Source organism: Patella vulgata, chromosome 6 (assembly GCF_932274485.2).
Source record: "Patella vulgata chromosome 6, xgPatVulg1.2, whole genome shotgun sequence".
NCBI lineage: Eukaryota > Metazoa > Mollusca > Gastropoda > Patellidae > Patella > Patella vulgata.
The window spans coordinates 28,933,660-28,956,195 of NC_065884.2; the positions used below are offsets into that span (position 1 = coordinate 28,933,660).

At 34.2% G+C, this 22,536-nt stretch overlaps 1 protein-coding gene across 1 annotated transcript; it reads left to right on the top strand.

Annotated features, from left to right (window-relative positions):
• The first annotated feature begins 7,210 nt into the window (after positions 1–7,210).
• LOC126825747 (ubiquitin-conjugating enzyme E2 L3) lies at positions 7,211–21,977 on the top strand. The gene is made up of 4 exons (XM_050555528.2): positions 7,211–7,344; positions 12,925–13,020; positions 13,590–13,776; positions 19,870–21,977. The coding sequence occupies exons 1-4, from the start codon at positions 7,318–7,320 to the stop codon at positions 20,022–20,024; spliced, it is 465 nt and encodes a 154-aa protein (XP_050411485.1). The 5' UTR covers positions 7,211–7,317; the 3' UTR covers positions 20,025–21,977.
• Positions 21,978–22,536: the final 559 nt, after the last annotated feature.

The window sequence follows — 22,536 nt, forward strand, 5'->3', positions numbered from 1 at the left end:
TTTGAATATCAAAACCAGCATAGTTGGATCTGCAAGACCTACATATGTAGTCTTCACTTGAACATTGAAAAAAATTCAACTGAGTAGTATCTTCTTTCTCACAATCTGAATGGCACCAACGTTGACATACTTCACAATATAAGCTTTGAATATCGCGAGTTTCTTTCAAACATGATCCGCAAGGATACTCAAATCGGAGATTTTTCCTATCATGTATAATTAAAACGAATTGCAACGAAAGCATACATTAATTTCTTGTAAACAAAAATCACATACACGAGTTATCTCCCTTCAGGGGAGTGAGCGTAAAACTCTGATTTGGGCTCAAGTTGCGAGGCTTTTAAATTCAACTAAATTGTTATTTTGTACTTCCAAAGTCAACAATTTGGTGTTATTGGGTAGTCATTGAGCAGTTATTGGGTGTTATTAATTTCTTGCCAACAAAAATCACATATACGAGTTATCTCCCTTCAGGCGAGTGAGCGTGAAACTCCGATTTGGACACAAAGCAGCGATGCTTCTTAAATTCAACTAAATTGTTATTTTGTGTTTCCAAAGTCAACATTTTGTAGTTATTGGTTGTTATTTTGGAGTTATTGGGTGTTATTGGGTAATTCGACACGCCCACTCTCGATGCCATATCGGATGCAGGGCCCTCCAGGCCCAGGGACAAACAACTGGGTTTTCGAGCTCAGAATTTCTTGAAAGATACAAGGTCTCTAGCGTCATTTCGGGGTTTCCTCGGGTAACTCGAAGTCACTTAGCTAAAACACAGACACTGAGATTTAACACACATAATACATACCCAATACATGTACAGGTTTAAGTTTTACTGATCTAATCAGATTTACACGAACACCAGACGCCAAAATATCAAAAAGGAAATTTTTTCATCACATAAACTATTCGTTTACTTTTTTCGATATCCCAGATCAAGTTGAACTGGTTTCAAACTAGTTACTTTAGTAAAGAAGTCTTAAGAGACCCCTAGTGCTCTCTCTTCGTTACTGGCGCGACACTAATAAGAAAATAAGGCTTTTCCCCCATCTCTATTTTTCACAGCGATTCCTCTTTGTTCGCCAAAAGGAATCATTCCTTGCCGCATCCAACACAAATTTATAACACAAATTTGGGGCGGAGGGATCAAGAGGTAAACAGACACGAATTATGGGGGAAAGGATTGCTTGTCTAATTCCAAGTACGCTCATGGTAGTTTTCTCCCTTTAATCAGGAAGTAGACAAATTTGCGTCAAGCTACCTTTGACTGTTTCTTTTTCGGTTAGAACGCTAGATCGTAGACGGTCGGCCACATTAAAGACGCATTATGTAAGATTTAGATAAAGAACCGACCGGAATCTCTCACCCGTATTCCAGCACCCGGATTCTAAATGAAGTTAGCAAACATATTCCTAGCGCCAATAAAAACTTATGTATAATTATTACACCCCTTTAATTAAAAAGTCTACCCTGGATCCTAATGTTTTTTGTTTTTTTTAAAAAAAATTACAGACCTGTCTCTAACTTAAGTTTTATTTCTAAAATATTGGAGAAATGCATTGGCTCTCAGATAAAGGCCCATCTAGATGATAACTGTTTGTATGAACCATTTCAAAGTGCTTATAAAAAATTTCCCAGTACCAAAACAGATTTAACCAGGGTTTCAAATGATATTTTAATGAAAATTGATAATAGAAAAAGTACATTTTTAATTTTATTAGATTTATCTGCTGCTTTCGACACGGTGGATCATTTTATTCTTTTACGCAGACTTCATTTTAAATTCGGTATTTGTGGCTCTGCATTAAATCTTTTAGAAAGATATCTTGTGGGTAGAAAACAGTGTATATTAGTTAATTGTAAATCGTCGTTTGAATCTGTTTTGTCATCTGGTGTTCCTCAGGGTTCTGTTCTTGGTCCGATTTTATTTACCCTTTATACGTCACTATTAGGTGATATTGTCAGAAAATATGGTCTCGGCTTTCATTTGTATGTCGATGATACCCAATTCTATATTTCATTTACACATAATTGTCCACCTTATTTCAATTTATCATAATTGCAATTTGAGAATTGTATTTGTGAAATTATAAAACGGATGTCAAAGAACTTACTAAAATTGAATGATGATAAAACCGAATATTTGTTATTAGGCTCAAGGCATCAATTAAGTAAATTTGCACATGATAACGCCTATGTTATAATTGGTAATTGTGATATATACTCTTCAAAATAAGTAGGGGATATTCAGAAACAATACAAAACTGTGGAAATGCACTGCTGTTTTTAGGGGGGGGGGGCTGAATGGTTAGCACGCGCGCGCTGTATAATAAAGTCTGTCATTGAGTCAACTGGCGTGGTTTCGAATCCCCGGTTGTACGTGACAAGGAATAGGGTCGCCTGTCCAACCTCGTGGGTTTTCTCCGGGTCCTCCGGTTTCCTCCCACTGCTAAAGACCCCTACGCGCAAGCGAATTATTGAAATAAAATTAAACCATATGTTAGTCCCGAAATGACCTACATTATAGTTTGTGTCGAATAGACGTTAAACCCCATCTCTCTCTCCCTCTCTCTCTCTCTCTCTCTGCTGTTTTTATTAGAGGTAACCAGTGAATGTTAATAACAGGCCAATTGCCTACACATAAACATAAACAGTTCATATGGGCGGCTTATCTGACGGCCCATTTCACTCGAAAAGAGATACACCTTCAAAAGTGAAAATGGACGTTTTTGATTTTTGTCTTAATAATGAGTAATTGCTCCACCAATCCTCAGCCATTCATCAATTCGTCGTGGCATGCACCTAATCAACCGTCCAATCACGATTTGGGGCAATCTGACCCACTCCTCTTGCAGTGCCACGGCCAATTCTTGCAGTGTTGTCGGTTGACGTTGACGTTGACGTCGACGAACACGCCTCCCGATCAAATTAAACGTAACACACTAAAGCAAAGATACGCTAAACAGTAAATCTTATGCAAGAACCGATAGGAAAGCAAACATGGATAGATAAACCAGCACGCGGCAGTTTTCATCAACTCTTCTTTGAAGTGTCAAATTTGACAAGTTCTTCATCTGTGAACATACTCTCAAAGCATGTCAAATGTCCATGATTATTTATCATATCGCAACTTGCATAGGCATAGGTATTTGCATTTCAATATCCCTTACTTTTTTTGAAGAGTATATTTCCATCTTATGATTCTCGTAATATTGGCGCAACCTTTGATAGTTTTATGCTTATGGGAGCTCAAGTAAATAATATTTGTAAATTGTGCTATTTTATAAATATCAGAAATATAGGTAAAATACGTAAATTTGTAACTGTAGAGGCCACTAAGTCACTTGTTCATTCTCTAGTCACTTCTCGAATAGATAACTTTAATTCACTTTTAGTTGGTTTACCTTTAAAGCAATTACAAAAAGTACAGAATACTGCAGTTAGACTTGTTACTTTAACTACGAAATGCGACCAAATAACTCCTGTTTTACATAATTTACACTGGTTAGCTGTTAAATATCGAATTGATTTTAAGATTTTATTACTTACTTTTAAATGTTTAAATAATTTATCTCCTGTTTACCTCTCAGATCTATTAGAAATGTATACACCTGGCTGAACATTACGTACATCAGATAAACTAGCTACTTTTAAAGCCCCAAACTGGCTAATTAGAGCCGGAGACCGGGTTATTAAACACACATTATGCAAGAGCTAAATCTGCCTATTGCAGGTCTTTCTTTAGGCCTGAAATGTTATCTAAATTATTAATTAGACGTTAATTAACTTATCCAGACCATAATCAACCCCTGATGGCATCGGATTTCATCCGATATTAAATAGATTAGAACAGTTCAGCCATATTTTGATTTAAGCTAAAAATGGATCTGCCAGACTTAGCTTCGAACAACCAGTGCGGTGGTTGAAATTATAGCACACATCTTGTCAAACCTTCAAAGGCTAATATCTTCGCTCGCAATAGAGTAATTTGAATGAAATTTTCAAATTAATCATTTTACATTATCTATTTTTGAACTATTATAGCCTAGCAAGAATGACTAGCCCTTTATCTAAATCTTACATAATGTATCTCTAAGTCTACGTGACGACATGATATACCCACACTGTAAAGCGTGCGTATAAAATTGACAAGAGGTTCACTGCAAAGATAATAACATCCAAACTATCTTTCGTAGCTTAAAAATTTTCGGGGGCTGTGGGTTCGGGCGTTTCATTTATAACCACCGCCCCCGTGGACTCATCTGAATCTTACGCTACTCTGTGTTTGTTAGATAACAAACCTCATCTCTCAACCCCCCGTGTTTCGAGATAAGAGATGGTGCTATATAGTTCCACGTAAGCCCAGTGCAAATCACATCGACCTCAGTAAGCTAACTTGACAATATTATTTTTCATTAAAACAACGATTGACTATTGTTATTTATAATTTTTCTAGCACATCCAGCTACAATTAAGCATAAAATCCTACCTGAAACGGGTATAAATCATCGTATTTAAAATCAAGGCGTTAAGCCGTAACTAGGAACGCCATTTTTAAACGGGAGATGTACGTAAGTCTATGGCAGGGGCGGATTGGGGCCGGGAACCGGCCCGGGCTCCCGTGTCGGAGCGGCCCCTATATTATAAGACCGCGGAGCCCGGACGGGGGGTCCAGCGGCTCTCCCCCTGGAAAAATTTGAAAAATGAACCCCAAATAATATGCGATTTGGTGGCATATCTGATTATAATCTCTGTCAAATAATATATCTCATAAATCGATTAATTTAGGCCAAAACCCCAACCTGCAAGTAATTTACAACCATCAACCTGTGAAATTATCATATCGTCATATTATTAATTAACGTATTATCCTTGTATCGTCAAGAGTAAAGAGTCAAGAGAATTTAAAGGACAATATTGGTGTCAGTCATAATTACATATGTGATAGAACTGGTTAAATACATTCCAAATATAATATTAACACAGAGATCATTGCTACAGGAGATGTACGTGTAACAAGCACGTGAAGAAACGGGAAGTGACGCCAAACATGACAAACACGAGTTATCCATTATGTATCTGACTGATGTAACGAGCGATAACAGACAAACGATCGAATTTCATTTCACTGATAATTCCGTTGAAGTTGAAAAGTTATTACATTGTATATGGGACGGTGAGAGGGTATCTCACAATTCAAAAATAGAATTGGCTGTCACTAGATAAGGGAAAACGAGAAACATAGAAAAATCCCGTGCATTCCCCTGTTTTTATTCATTCTGTTCTTAATAAAAACATGGTAATGCACGGACTTTTTCTAATTTGTTCGTTATCTTTTATCTAATGACAGCCAGTTTTTTTTTTGGAATTGTCAGATATCCTCTCACCGTCTCATATAATAGCTTTTCATCTTCAACTGAATTATCAGTGAAATGAAATTCGATCGCGTGTCTGTTATCGCTCGTTGCTTCAATCAGTTATATCGTAGGATAACTCGTGTTTGTCATGTTTGTCGTCACTTTCCGTTTCTTCACGTGCTTGTTACACATCTCCCGTAGCAATGATCTCTGTGTTAAAGTTATATTTGGGATGTATTTAACCAGTTCTATCACATATTTTATAATGACTGACACCAATATTGTCCTTTAACTGGTTAAAAAATGGGACTAGTTGAGAAAATGTTGACCATTTGATTAACCAGTTATTAATATTGAATAAGTAGGAATATTTTCATTGAAAAATGTCTCATTTTCGTTGCCGGGAGCGCTAGTTGATTCCTCCTGTGATGGAAGGCCATGAGACACATTGGTACAGAGTGACGAAAGTAAAATTCATGAAAGCTGCTTTTTGAATTTTGGATTTGTTGTTCCAGGTTAATTATTTTACCTTGACTCCGAACTTGAACATTTGACACACTACATATTGATTAATGAACATAGCATTAGTTCAGATAATGAATATTCGAGTATAAGGCTACACAAATTTAATTATGAGAATTGCGTTACCCTCGACATTTTTGTCAGGAGCGGCGGGCGGAAATAAAAATAAAATTTGATCTTGGACGCAAAATATAGCTACCGCGAAAGTGCTGGGTGAATCCGATGAAATTTTCGGATGAAATTCGGAATCCCCATTGCAGGATTCCAAATTCCGACCCACACCCGGCCCAGAAAGTCTATTATACCAGCCCATTCCAGACTCGAGTGACGGCGTGGCGGGCCGTTAAAGCCACCGGCCACATACAACATGATCATCATCGCTCCATGACCGGTCCAATACCCGCACCCCCCATATAATGTTCAGCAGAAATTGTTTTTTAGACGAATTGGACAAAATTATTTTTTTCATTTTTTTGTCCGACCGGCCCTTCGGGCGATCGCCCGATGGCCCAATTCGCCCCTCGGTGTATGTCAGAAAAAAAACAAGGCTTCATTAATTTAAACGCGAATATTTGGTGTTAGGTGATAGTTGTGCCACTACATTGGCCTGTGTAAGTTTAATTAGTCATAACAGAATAAATTATCTTATTTTTAAGATGTTACATCTATTAATAAAGAAATTGAGTTTGCCACTTGGAACTAAATAGTCTCTATCATCCAGACAAATATTCTACGAATATTCCTCCGTACGTTGAAGACTAGGGGGTTCAGGGTGACCGAGACTAGGAACTAATAGGAACTAAAGGCACTATAGTTCCAAGTTTAATCTCAACTGTTTTAGCTACGTTCTCGTATAGCTATATGTGTTTGTATGCTCACTTTAGTGAGAAAAGATGGTTGGTTCAGACATCTCCCGCATATCCATTTAATTGATCTGAGAATTTTTGTATTTATCGGAGCTACGTAACAATCCATCTATATCACTTATCCTCTCTCTCTCTAGGTCCTCTCTCTTAAAAATTACCCTCATAGCACACTGTATGGCGTATGCCCGTCTTCATTAGCCCAGCATAGGAGCAGAACAGTAGTACGTTAAACCCCATTTCATTTCATTTCATTTTCCTCTTTCTTATATAAGTTATAATTAATTATAATTAGCCTGTCCATAATTTTAGGCGTAGAAATGTCGGTACGTTTTGCACTAATTCGGGCGCAATTGACACACACACACAAAAAACAAAAAAATAAAAGTCGTGTAAATAATTAGTATATCCGTAAAAGTATCGTTCCCTCACTTACTTATTTTTTAAACAATAACTAAAATTTATGGCATTCTTTAATTTATTCCATGGAAATCCACGAGGAGTAAGCTCCCTTATGTCTCCATCTTTCATAAAAATATCCGCCAACAGATGTCACTTTAAGCGTGTTAATTTTCAAGATGGCAGCGACCAGGCGGCTTCAAAAGGTAAACAATTTTAAGTTCGAATGGTTATTTTAACTCTTTGGAAATGTATGATAAACAGTGTATCTTCCATTTATATTCAGCTCTTCGCAATTTCGTAAAGAAATGTACAGAAACATTCATACTGAATAAATGAATTGCACAACAAGTGGATCAATTAACAAGATCATCGACTTGCCAAGAATCGCTGATAAAAATGGCATAGAAACGCCTTTGTTGTGTGACGCAATTGACACATCTTTCTACTTCCTAATTCATCTCATGCTATATTAATATATTGAGACAAAAAAAATTAATGATAATATTTATATGTAATAAGGACATTTTTTGTATTTATTTTGTGTTACGGAAATGCCTGGTGGCGCCGTTAGGCCTAATGATAGTAAGGGTAAGGCAATTATTATTGGTACCGGTACTTATTTTTTTTATCGATTTATTTTCAGTTTCGGAATAGCAACTGAAAAGGGAAAATGTTCTTTACTTGACAAGAAATGTTTAATATTCTACTACTTTATTTCAGTTTCGGAATAGCAACTGAAAAGCGAAAATGTTCTTTACTTGACAAGAAATGTTTAATATTCTACTACTTTATTTTTTGAATCCATACATGTATTCACTTCTTAATAATCCACCATGATCATTTGAATTAAATTTATGCTAGGGACTAGTAGTTGTCCTCTACCTGTTCTAGTATTTGAATATGTTTATATGTAGCTAAGACTAAGAGTATATCATTGGCAATTATCAATCAACTCGAAGACAAATGATCAGTATTACTCAATGACACGATCCAAATTATCAGCTAGTTAATAGGGGTGATGATTTTCCGTTTCAGAAAATAGCAAATTCCGTTTTAAGTATTTTGAATTCCGTTATTTTTCGTTTCAGAGCTGACCATATTTTGTTTTTCGAGATAAAATGTTATTTTATGAATAAATGAATAAAACATCTTAAAATCCCTTTTATTACAAAACGGATCATTTTAAACCAATGATAACAAATGTTGAATTGTGAATGACTTGTAATGTTCAATGACTGGTTATTCTTTTAACCTGTTTCCCGAATTAAATAACAGAAAATTACATCTTGTGAGCTCATTCCATCTTTTAGCAGACGAAGCCATTTTTCTCAGCTGCTAGTTGTAGTCGCGATTTACCCAGACATCTTCGTAGTTACTACCGTTTCTTCGAGAATAAGGGCTGGATTCACAAGGCTACTGCATATTTGTGATGTCATGTGGTAAAGGTGGATAAACACGAGTCACGAGCCCGGCAGTAAAATAAGAAGTAAATGAAACGATTTTTACTTTTATGAAGTGACAAAAGTTTTTTTTAAGACATATATATACATTACAATGTTTAATTCAAGTTTAACTACAGAGTAATTGTATACAGGGATATGAAAGATGGGTTTTCGTTTCGAGTAAAATTATGATTCCTAAATGAATGAATGAAAGAAGCTAAATACTAAAATAGACAGTAACAAAACCACGCGATATCATTCAATATTTCCGATTTTTATGAATAAAAAGATGAAATACTTGGATAACTGCAAAATTGTTTTGAGTTTGTGTTTAGTATCAGCAAATATCGGTTTTTCCGTGTGAGATTTCAAATTTCGTTTTGAGTGGACAATTCCGCGATTTCCGCGTTTTTTCCGCGATCACGGAAAATCATCACCCCTAAGTTAATTACTAAGTTAATTACTTAGTTAGTAGTTGATGTATGCCGCCTGTTCTTCACTTGGTTGTGATTGACATTCAAATTGCAAGGTAATGGTCAATTAAGGGTATATATACGTATATAGGAGCTTTTACGGGTTTCCCTTTTGACATCATGCGCAGACACTGGCCTTATTCTTAGACTGAAACCCATAGGCCACTGTGTGTTTTTTTGTGAAAATACCGTCTTACAGTAAGTTTCTTTTACATAAAATGGAACTGAATGCCATTTCTATATACGTGTAAGGTTTACCGACCGATGTCAGAAAGCGATATTACAAAAACTTCGATATAGGAAAGATATGTCAAGTTTACCAGACCCGTAATTGGCCGTTTGCAATTTAGGAAACAAGTGGATGACTGATCCATGCTCATGGCCCGAATTAGAATTAAGTCAAGTTTATTACGCATTTTACGATCAAACAGAAGTTATATATTAATTACGGGACTATTAACACAAAAGATTTAAATGGTCTATCCTATTTACATTCAACTGCCGACTGGACAATTCGTTGCAAGGTTGATGTATCGTCTGCTATAGCACTGCACGCTACCCTACTCGACACAAAACACGGTACTATGTTGGTCTTTGATGCCGTCGACTTGAAAATCCAGCTAATAATACTATAAATAATATGCAATATGCAAATAAGATTGTTAATGCGTACTGTTAGCCAATAGCTATTGTAAATTTCCCTGCGTTTAGACCGCTCTAACCAATGATAAAATAGTTTTTTGGTGCACAGGGTACTTCAGCCATTTTTATAAATTTTCCTCTTGATGGGATATGAATAACAAAAAGAATAAAACGACGATCAAGTTGAATCTGTGAATATTTTTTAAAACCGTTTTTTTCTGTTAATTGTAACCACATAAATCGTCTTGGCTCAGCTTTTGGCACTCAGTGAAATTTTAATCCAAACAGTTTATCTTGCCGCAACCAAGAAGAAGAACGATACATTTGTGTCCATTTTATTAATTTCTAATTCAGTATTTGGTTCAGAGAACAACTGTTGAATGAAAATATATAACTGGACTTGGTACATTCTATACAGAATTAATTTTTACAGCGTGATTATTATTTGTTCTCTTTTATTTTTTAGATGTGCTATGGTCGTGCTTAAATTTTAATATGGCCTTGAATAATTATTTCGTGGAACCGCAGCGTCACCTCTCTAACCCATTCTATTATTTACTCTTAAATGCTCTATTTCGTGGCATTTTACAACCAAACAGATGTTATCTATTGTTTGCAGTAAAATTAACACAAAACATATAACTCTGCTTAATACAGTAATGTATCTTGGTTTATGCTTTACATACAGCGGTCGATTGGACTGTGCGAGCTTGAATATTGTCTGCTACAACGCAGTATATCGTCAATAAAACGAAACAAAAATAATTTAGACACGATTTGAAATTGGTAATTTATTACGAATGCTACACGCAACTTACAACAAGGGTGGCATTCAAGAATACTTTTTGTATAAAGAGGATAAAACCCATGTTGAAAAAGGCCAGGCTAAAAATGGACACCGGAAATACGTCAAGCGTAAAAGCTCCTATACTATAAGAATTTTAAGATTGTTTACCGCCAATTACCCCAAAACATTATCGGCAAAATCAAATTTTAATCACCACTTCCATTTTTTTTATTGCAAATCGCCAATTTGGCGACTGACAGCCTGAGCCCTGGTTGTCATGGAGTTATGTAATATTGACTGTGGTGATTAAGAACGAATGGCCAATAACATTACAGATTTCACAGAATCAGTAATGTTACTATTTTAATGCCAAGAAACCTTTTCCAGATGTATAGAATGAACTTAAAATGACCATATAGATTTCAGTCTTGTTAATCAGGGAGATATTCGCCACCACGCTACTATGGAGGCAAAGGGACATTTTTAGCCAGAACTGTTATAGACATTATTCTTTTATTTCTTCTTGTCATTTGAAAATGTTACTTGGATTCGACAAGTAGACAAGCATTATTTCGACTCCTGGCCCTATACTTATAATATTCAACGGATAAGGTTTTATACCGGCGGGATGGTTTACCCAATACTACCCAATACCACCTCTATATCAACACATACTACCCCATACTACAACATAATGATGCATAATGGACATATCATTTTTTCCCGTTCCAGAAGTTTCAGAAAAATGGATCAAGCTGTTGAAAAATGGGGTGATTCAGAAAATGAAATGGAAAAGTCTGGAAAGAAATCAAAAATATTTGTAAAATATCGAAAAATTGTAAACAACTTTCTCGGCACATAAAAAGTCAAAATTCAAAATTTAGAATTTTTAGATAACAAAAATTTGACCCTGATCCTGGCTATCCAGAAATGTATTCATTTTGGAAATAAGACACAGATTCTCAAAACTACGCCTATCGTGTTTATTTTCACTCCCTTTAACATAGATTTTTCACTTTTTATACGCCCACATTGAAATGTGGTCGTATATTGTCGTTGCCCCCGTCGGTCCGGCGTCCACAATTGCCCTTGATCACTTCAAAATATCTTGTGGATGCTCTCCGATTGACTTTAAATTTATACGCAGTGGTTGAGGTCATGAGGCGAAGGATCCTATTGATTTTCAATGATTTCCGATAATTAAGTTACTGCCAAAGTTATGGCCCATGATCACTTTGAAAAATCTTGTGACGCTCTAGGGGCTAAAGTTATCATCCGATTGATACACAGAGTTTAAGGTCTTGAGACGAACAAATAAATGTATATTGATTTTCAATGAAATTTATAAAAACCAAACAAATTCTAATGATTTTCTGATAATTACATGTACTTAATGAGTTGTTACTCTTAATCAGATTTTCGTGTATTATAAATGTTTCATTACCCAATATAGTAAAAATATGCAACATCTCTTTGACCTTTCGGACGATTTAGCTGCTGTCAGTTGAACAGATGTAACTGTAGCACATGCCCGAGGAGCGGTTTAAGTCTTTTTGACTGACTAAATGGCCATCACTTGTTTCTGAATAATATAATGATAACTTGTTAAATGTATTTTCACTGAATATATTGGATTTATGAAGAAAGTTCAGACGTTTACTGAATATTTTTACAACACTATCGTGTATTGACATGGGTATTGACATAAAGATCATTGAAATCGGTGCACTTCCATAAATTTTATGGACGAGAACGTGTTTTATAGCGGCCATTTTGAATTTCTCATACCCAAAAAACCTGATGGCCAAAGTGTATTCCAAACAATTGATGCGCTGTATCGAAAAGTTCTGGATCCAAATGATTTCAAATAATAGTTTCCCTTCTGATCTTAATGATCGTTAAGGTTGATACAGTGATATTAGATTTTGAAGGTAACCTGGCGCGGATTTGTTTATCTATCGATTGGTTAACAATAAAAAGTTGATCCTTTCTCTTAACACGGAGCCAATGTAATTTGTTCAAGAATGGGGTGATGTGTGATCCTGATTTAGTTTTTGTGACAGTGAAAGCAGTGCGATTTTGTTATTTTTTTGTAATCTTTTAATAATTTAATAGTTATCTTTACCATCATGTGTATTTCAACTTATCTAGAGGCATAAGCTTACATGTCTTAATTAGATGTATAGGTAACTCTATTTTAAATCAAAAACTGATGAAGACATCAAAACGCTATTTTCTCTTTAAGATTGACATGCTCACATTCTACACTGTACATGTAAATTATAGCCCATACCATGTGTTTCAAAGATGTTATGCATGTATGTATCTCTTCACTTCACATACATGTATACAAATAAATGCTTATGAAACAAGCTTAAATATTGTCTGTAGGGATGTGTGGTATTGCTAACTAATTATTCTAATTTCAATGTTTTTCAGGAACTTACTGACTTGCGTATGTCAGATTTTAGGTGCTTTCAAGAAATTAAAGTAGATGACTCCAATATATTAAATTGGCAAGGCTTAATTGTTCCAGTGAGTAAAATTAATACTTTGTACTCTATTGGTGCATGTAGGCCTATTTTAAACCCCCAAACTCAGCACAGTATTATTAGAATTAGATCAATGGGTTATTGCTCTTTGCACAGTCAAGGGACAAAAAATCAATGTAGCAGTCAAGTTTGTCATGTCGTAAATAAAAATATACTTATTTGTTTGATTTTGGGGGTTTCTTATTGATGCATAAAGGATGAGACAGAAAATATGATATAAACATATCTGCATGAAAATGAATATGACACACTTAGTACAAATATTACCTTAAACAGTCAAGTACACATTTCTAAATCTCAAATGGCCATTCTATATCATTCCATATCTGTGGTTCTTTTTACTATCTGTGAGAAATGTTATCTTATTTTCTTCCAGAACAATGTCTTTTTAATTTATCAGCTAGGCATTTAGTAATTGGATAAAGCAATAAACTATAAAAATACTTATCAAAGAACAATTATTATTTTATTTGGGTTACATTTTTCAAACAGTATTCTCTTAACCTCTTTTTAATTATGGAAATATTCAACAAGATTTTTTTTTTGTTTTAGGATCGACCACCCTATAATAAAGGAGCATTTAGAATAGAGATCAATTTTCCTGCAGAGTATCCTTTTAAACCTCCAAAGGTGACTTTCAGAACTAAGATTTATCATCCTAATATTGATGAAAAAGGACAAGTATGTTTACCAATTATTAGTACAGAAAATTGGAAGCCTGCCACAAAAACAGACCAGGGTGAGTACTAGTGCTGTTATCGTTCACCAATGCATCAGGCGATTATCAAGACCTACTTGCTAGAATGGAATACACATTAAAATATCATGCAAAATATGTTTGGATGGCAGCTGACATCAGCAAATGTAGTGAATTGATAGAATCAATGACTGCGATAAAATATTCCTAGCTAATCCAAACACAAGGCTGGGTTTTGTCATCTGGGTCCTGTTTAACAAAAACTTAGGCCACGGTTAAATAATTGTTTGTTTCTCATGACCTGTCCGCATGTTGGTTTTCGTCCGTAATAATTACGCACTTCCATAATTATTTGGTAAAATTTAGGGAGGTCACAAATTCGTCCTGTAAAATTTGTAAGACTATATTTGTTTGCCTTCAAATATTAACAATGAATTGACGCATTAAAATCACTATTTATCGATAAAAATTACACTGTAGGTGATAAGTAAAGTCTAGTAGGCTAGAATGTGAAAAAATATACGAAGTCCATATGTGCAACCGGAAGTTAAAAAAGGCGTATCATATCTGTCATTCTGCAGCATTTTCTTTCACCAAAGACGACATACATACTTCATAAAATTCTCGGAAAGATATAAATGTCTTTAAATTAGTGCTAAAATATTTTATTTACGTGACTAGCACTCTGTGACCAACAGTTCCAAAACTTCTGCCATGAGATAGTCTCGATCATGAGGTAAGCTTACCGACTAATTGACACTACTTCACGGTATTTTATTAACCACGACACTCTATAAACACATTCTCAAAAGGATACAGAGATACTAATAAATGTGAATACTTTGATGAAAATAGACAAAATTATAAAAGTATTTATCATGATGCCATTTGCTGATTTGGTCAAAGTTGAATACAATTAACATACGGGTTATTGGTACTATCTTCCTTCACGGTTAGAGAAACAAACACGTGTGTATGTACTAAATTCTTTGGACTGACATGTTAAATAATCTAACTTATGTTGTATTCAAAAATCCAAAGGTATGCATTTTAATATTTATGTCAGAACATATAATCAACCTGATTGGAATAGGGGTCATTTTGTAACCTGTCAAAGTACATGTAGGGGAAAGAAATGAAATACCAAGAATGAATGAATTAACGAACAGTTAACTTAGATTTAGAAGCGTATTACTAATAAATTAGACCTATTACATGTATTATGATCAAGTCTTCCGATGCCCGACTATTGTGCAACATATATTTTAATCTATAAAAATTTTATTAAATGTAAATAAATCGCAAAAGCCAATTACCGTTTGGTTTTCAATGACCAAGTAACCGACATTAGTTTATTGCTGAAATAGAAACAGCATTAAACTCAAAAATTTTAAATTCCATCTCAATAATTAATTATTACCTCATGTATATTTCACAAACACAAGTCATGAGAAGCAAACAATTAATTAATCGCGACCTTAAGGTAAAATACCTAAAATAGATTTTAACTAAAATCAAAATGAAAATTTAAATGTTTCACGAAGATTGATTGTAACTTCAAATGCAATTTTAATAGATTTCAGTTAAAATTGTCTGTGCCGGCGCAGTGCACATTTCCGATGTGGTCCCTTAGGGTATAAGCTAATACTCTGCGAAACTGAAAACTGTTGACTGGCAGTTACAATATCAATGGGCAGAGTTTCATACGTTGTAGCAATGTTTGCACATGGTCAGACAGTCATAGAGATGTGAAATAAATGAGTTTATTGCGTATTATTCGTTTAGAAATGTATCGGTGGGTTGGTCTTGAACTTGGCATTTGATTCGTGACTTTGGCATTTGATTTACTCGCAGGCTTCAATGGAAATAATGTGTATCGATAAGCTAAATTGCTTAAATTTCATAGTTTTATGGTATTAAGAATTTTCACAAACGTATGATATTTGTGAATCAAACGACTTATCTATGCTGTAAATTGTTGTCGAATTTTGAAAGTATTTAACAACTTTGAAATTAATCCACCAAATAGCTAATGTTCCGATGCTTAGATTTGAAATATCGCCCCCAAATACTGTTCCCAAAAATATTTTGAAATTACAAAAACTGACTGACATAATGGCCGTCCCATCACTCCCATGTAAGCAAATAGTGTAAAAATATGGTATATCAAGGTTGTGGATCCCCTAGAGGTCACAATTTTGATCCGATTTTGATGAAACTTGAAAAGCATTTTTATAACCCAAAGATCTTGGTTCATTTCAATATTCGCTCATATAGAATCGTAACTTCCTGAATTATGGCCCTTGATTGTATGAAAAATTGCGTTTTGATGTCACAATTTTTATCCGATTTAAAAAAACATGTGAATATATCACACTTATACACTATGATGGTTAAGTTCAAATTTCGTGAAAATCGTACAAAAACTGACGGACATTATGGCAGGATACGCCCACATTTTGCAAGAGATAGAGAACAAACAAAAAACAAAAACAATTTTTTATACGCCCACATTGAAATGTGGACGTATATTGCCGTCCGTCCGTCCATCCATCATCCACAATTTCTTGTGAACGCTCTAACGCCAAAAGTTATCAACCAATTTTTTTAAAATTGATATTACATTAGTGAGATGAAGAATCCTATTTAATTTCAATAATTTCCGTTTATTATGTCTAAAGTTATCACCCAATCTTTGTGAAATTTATATGCATGATTTAAATTAGTGAAACAAAGAAGCTTATTTAATTTCAGCAATTTCTGTTTATTATGTCTTAGAGTTATGGCCCTTGTTTCACTTTATTGAACTTTGTGAACGCTCTAATGACAAGTTATTAACCGATCTGTATGAAATTGATATGCATCATTTAAATCAGTGAAATGAAGAAGCCTATTGAATTTTTGTTTATTTCTTCTGGAGTTATGGCCCTTGTTTCACTTTATTGAACCTTGTGAATGCCCTAACACCAAAAGTTATCACCCAATCTTTGTGAAATTTATATGCATGCTTTAAATTAGTGAAACAAAGAAGCCTATTAAATTTCAGCAATTTCCGTTTATTACGTCTAGAGTTATGGCCCTTGTTTCACTTTGTTGAATCTTGTGAACGCTCTAATGACAACAGTTATCATCTGATCTGTATGAAATTTATATGCATTATTTGAATTAGTAAAACGAAAAAGCCTGTCGAATTTAAACAATTTCTGTAGATTACTTCCAGAGTTACGGCCCTTGTTTTAGTTTTTAGAACCTTGTGAACCCTCAAACGACGAAAATTATAATGTCATCTGTTTGAAATTGTCTATTAAATTCCCCTAATTAAATTATCTACATAAGAATAAATATGTGACAACCCTTGTGGACTGCTTGGATGATTTAGTGGCGGTGGGCTGAAATGCGCAAATATCAAAAGGGACTGAGATTTTTGGAATATAAAGATATCTTCTAAGTTTCATCAAAATTGGATAAAAATTGTGACCTCTAGAGGGTCCATAACCTTTGTATTACATAATTTGCGTACAAAGAGCGGCCATCTTGTCGGACAGTTTCATTTCGATTTTCCCGAAATTCCAATTCAACCTTCATTAATATGGTGGAATGGTGATATATCTAAACGTTTTTTAAAATCGGAAATAAAATTGTGACCTCTAGAGAATCCACAAGCTAAAAATTTGATTTTTCGACCAACCAGGGGCCATAATCCAGGAAGTTATGATAAAAACATATATTCAAAGTTTCATCCAAATTGGATAAAAACTGTGGTCTCTAGAGGGTCCACAACCTTGATAATGATATACCATATTTTTACACTATTTGCGTACAAGCGGCGGCCATTTTGTCTGGCAATTTTTGTCCGATTTTCACGAAAATCGAACTCAACCTTCATTACAGTGTAACGGTGATACATGTTTAATCAAACGTTTTTTTTAGTTTGGATAATAATTGTGACCTCCAAAGGGACCACAAGCTAAAAAAGGCGATTTTTTGTACAATCAGGGGCCATAATATTCAGGAAGTTATGCACAAATATCGAAAGGAACCAGGAACTTTGGATTATAAACATGCCTTTCAAGTTTCATCAAAATCGGTTTAAAATAAAATTGTGACCTCTATAGGATCCACAAGTTAAAAACGTGATTTTTCGTACAATCAAGGACCACAATCCATAAAGTTTCGATCCGATACATGCCAATATCGAAAGCAACCGAGATCTTTTGGAGATAAAACTATATTTCAAGTTTCGTCAAAATCAGATAAGAATTGTGACCTGTAGATTGTCCACAAACAATAGTGGGCGGACAGGGGCGACGACAATATACGTCTGCATGAAAATGTGGGCGTATAAAAACATTCTACCTCAATTAAAAGCAGAGTTGTTATGTCCCAAAGTTTTGACCAATCAAATTGCTTATCGCTCCTTAGCCTAAGAAGAAAATTCTCATCATCGAACTTAGTCCTGGTAATGATATAATGAATCTATACTCAGAGTTTCATCACTCTCACTTAATTATAACCAAAGTTATTGTGCCCCAAAGCATCAACCAATCAGATTGTTTATCTCTGCTTACCATAAGCTGACAATGTTCATCATCGAACTTCACCAAGGCATTCACCTAATGAACGCCTGCACCAAGTTATTGTGTTCCAATATCTCGACCAATCAAATTGCTTATCGCTCTGCTTACCCTGAGCAGAAAATGTTCATTATCGAACTTGTCAAGGTATTCATGTAATAAACTATGCACCAAGTGTCCTCACTTAATTAGAACTAATGTTATCGTGTCCCAAAGCATCAACCAATCAAATTGCTTATCTCTGCTTACCCTAAGCAGAAAATTCCCATCTTCGAACTCCATCAAGGCATTCACCTAGCAGTAAACACCAATCAAACTGCTTATAGGTCTGCTTACCCTGAGCAGAAAATGCTCTTATTGAACTTAGTCAAGGTATTTATGTAATAAAACTATATACCAAGTTTCATCACTTTCATTTAATTTGAACTAAAGTCATCATTCCCCAAAGCAGTATCAACTAATCAAATTGCTTATCTCTGCTTACCCTAGGCAGAAAATGCTCATCCTTGAACTCCATCAAGACATTGACCTAATAAACACCTACACCCAGTTTAAATATTCTAGCTCAATTAGGAGAGTTATTGTGTCCCAAAAAGTCGGACAGACAGACGGACGAACCCATTTTAGTAGTCCCCTGCTTTCTTCGAAAGGCGGGTGACAATAAACATTTTACCATTGGTACACGAATCATGTACCATAATGTGTGTGAGTTAGTTGTATTTTACGTCCGCTTCTACCAGTATCTGGTGTGTCCGCTGCGAGTGTCAATAACAGCAGCGCAGCGTCTGTACATGGAGTGGACCAGACGATTGATGAACGCCATTGGCACCTTGAACCACACTCTCAGAAAAGCCTTGTGCAATCCATCGGCTGTGTTTGCTCTCGGTACAACGTTATTAAGTCTCCTCAGAAGTTCAGAGCGCCCTCTATATATTATGCAGAGTAATAAATAATTGCAATATTACCAGTAGAAATGTAATCTGTTGCTGAGATGCTAACAATAAAGAAAATAGTATATCATCATGGTCAATTTTATGAATAAAATAAATTCCTTATTACAACCCCATGGAATTGTACAATACAGTGAGCTTGAATAGGTCATCTTTGGCATCCTCCTTTTCATTCAGATTGGACATGGGTTGATAACAGTAAAGCATGGGTGTACTTTGAAACACCCACTCTTGATCTTAACAGTGAATAATGCCTTGATATGCAGTCCCTTTATCACTTAGCAGTTGATCAAAAGTCAGTGTATTTTGTGCATGGAGCAAATAATTAGCTTTGGTTTGTAATATTACCAAAATGTTGACTTTGAATATTTAGATTTCTTTCACATGCATAGTGACTGATATTTCTCATAACAGAGTTTGGCCTGAGATCCATTTGGTCATTTGCCAGTTGATACAGTTATTCTTATATGCATAATCTATTGATCATCCTAATCTGTGATATCATTTTAATAAATTTGAATGAATTGTGTTCAGCATTACATTATATTATGTTTACTTTATATATATTAATTTAATTCATTCATACTTTTGATGTTAATTTCTCTTTGCAGTCCTTCAGTCTCTTGTTGCACTTGTCAATGACCCCGAGCCAGAACATCCTCTAAGAGGAGATTTAGCTGAAGAATATACAAAGGATAGAAAGAAATTTATGAAAAATGCTGAAGATTTCACCAAAAAGTACAGTGAAAAACGACCAAGTGATTAAAAACCCACGAAAAGAACAATTTGTTAATTAAAATGATTGAAAATAAGCCTGCCTGCCTGTAATATATCTTGATGAGAATTTTGCACCAAGTCATTATTGGCTAAATAAAAAGTTTGTCAAAGGAGAAATTTGACCAGTCTAAATAATTGTTTTATTTTATTTCCTCACTATTTTTCAGAATCTTCGTACACGTGTAGATAATATATAGATTAAAAACCAAAATAGTTTTTGTCTTGATGGGGCAACATAAAACAATAAATTATTATTTATTAGACATATCTTTTTGCATTCTGAAGTGAATTTAATCGATTCTAGAAAACATTTTATTTGGTGATCATATTTATCTGTTTTTATGCATACATGTATGTGTGTAATTGAGAACTTCAATAATAAAATAGGAACCCATTAATATTTAATGTCTTATGACTAACATATTCTTGTAAACCACTCAAAATATTAAATCGAAGACCTTCTACTATATTCCTAATTCTATGCAGGGAATTGTGAAAATTATTATTTAATGTACTGTTTATACATGTACCTGGAGACATTTTGGATGAAAACGAGTTGTCCAATTTCTCTTTTTGATCTAAGAATTCAATTTTATATTTATAGGTCCATGTACATACTAAGTACTGGTACCATTCATTAATGTTTGGTTTTAAAAAATTTTATTTACATGTATATCAAATACATGTTTGATTTTACTTTAAATTACATGCTGATTTTCACTCAAAACATACATTCTAGACCAATTTGTTTTGTTTTCTTTTCATTTTATAACCCATCCGAGTACTTAGTCATTCTGAAATGACCAGAAAGTGAAAAGCATATTTATTATTGGATTTAATACCAATTTAATCAAATCAGATCTTTTCATACATTTTATTCTTTTATCGCTTTACGTCTCTCACTAATACATGAAGATTTCTGATCAGCTACTAAGACTCAAGGCATTGCAAATGGTTAAAATGAATGGCTAGCTTGAAGGTCCAGGCAAATCAATAAAATTTAAACAATGATGTAGTGTAAAAGATAGCAAAATAAAGGAATGAAAATACATCCTAATATTGATGTTGATACGGTCAATATTTATAAATCTCTACATACTACAAATTACAGGGGAAAAAAGACACTTCTACATATACTGATTATTCAATGTGACAAAGTTTTAAGTAGATTCAAGTTTCTGTGTGAGTGGATTAATTAATATATAAATATTCTTTAACTTTATAATAATAAACTAAACCTTTCTTAATAAATATTGTGTTAAGTGTAAACTGTGTACATTTTAAAATATAGTCTACAATTGTAGAGACAAAACTAATTGGAGATTATTCCAAGAGGTGTACAGTTAATATATTATATTTAGTTAACAGCTGGGTTAGTTACTGTGTCAGTTGTTGAATAGTATGTTTGAAAAATGCCATTTTGAAGACATTCAAATGATCGTGCTATCCTAATCAACTTAAAGTCCCTTTTGTTTCCAGATATAGATTTTATTTATAAAATGGATGGCAGATTTTTGTAAATCTAATTTGTCAGATTATAATAAATATCAAAAATTTGAAATCTTAAGATTCAGTGGGAGTTATGTTGAATGATACATAACATCAGTCTTTGTGAAACCACTGAACAAGACTAAAGTATCAAAATCTATTTGTTAATTTGCATACTCTTAAATTTCTTGACTTTCTTTTTATTAAGGAATATCTGGAAATAAAAGGAATATATTGTGTATAATTTGAACAAAAATATTTATGTCAATTGTCGTCATTTTTAGTGTTGTATTTGCCCATAATTTATAAAATTTGGGTGTTCAGCATCATCTAAAATTAAATGAACATGCTCATTATACAAATATGTCTTAGACCTTGTCACTGGTGTTTAAGTAAGACAGCGCATTCATCTTGGAACAGTAAAGTTGTTTCTGCAATAAATATTTATCTTTAATTCTTCTACTCTTGTTTATTGTTGCATTAAAATACATTTAAGGAATTTACCAGAGCCAATTTACCAGAGCCGTCTCCATCTGAAATTTTGTCTGAACCAGAAACTACTAGATCCACATATACAAAGTAGATGGTTGCTAAAAGCCTCTAGTAGTTGTCACTGCTAACATGTATGTGTAGTTTAATGGTCGAGTGCGAGACATTAAGTAATATATTGATATTGCACGAGTGCGTTAGCATAAGTGCTATATCTATACTCAAAGCCATTAAAAACGCAATGCCTAATTCATGAAATATTTCTGGTAAACATTTTCTTGGGTTTTCCTATCTTATGGCACATAGGTGAAACTTGTGATGGGTCTCTTTGTGTAAAGATCTGGGTTTGAGCCCAAAATCAGTTCTCGGTAATGAACTTTGTTCGTGCAAACTGCAACACTTGTCTTTTTTCACGATTTTAAGCAGTCCCATGTAACACAAATTGCACGTGCATTCCCTGCACTCTGGCCCTTTAAATAAAGATCAACATTCATCACTTCGCAAAAAATGCCACGCCTTACACA

Excerpts from the sequence above, each read along its gene's own strand:
- LOC126825747 (XM_050555528.2), top strand. The coding sequence starts at position 7,318 with ATGGCAGCGACCAGGCGGCTTCAAAAG. Across the intron at positions 7,345-12,924 it reads CGACCAGGCGGCTTCAAAAG|GAACTTACTGACTTGCGTAT; the intron begins GTAAACAATTTT and ends AATGTTTTTCAG. Across the intron at positions 13,021-13,589 it reads GGCAAGGCTTAATTGTTCCA|GATCGACCACCCTATAATAA; the intron begins GTGAGTAAAATT and ends TTTTTGTTTTAG.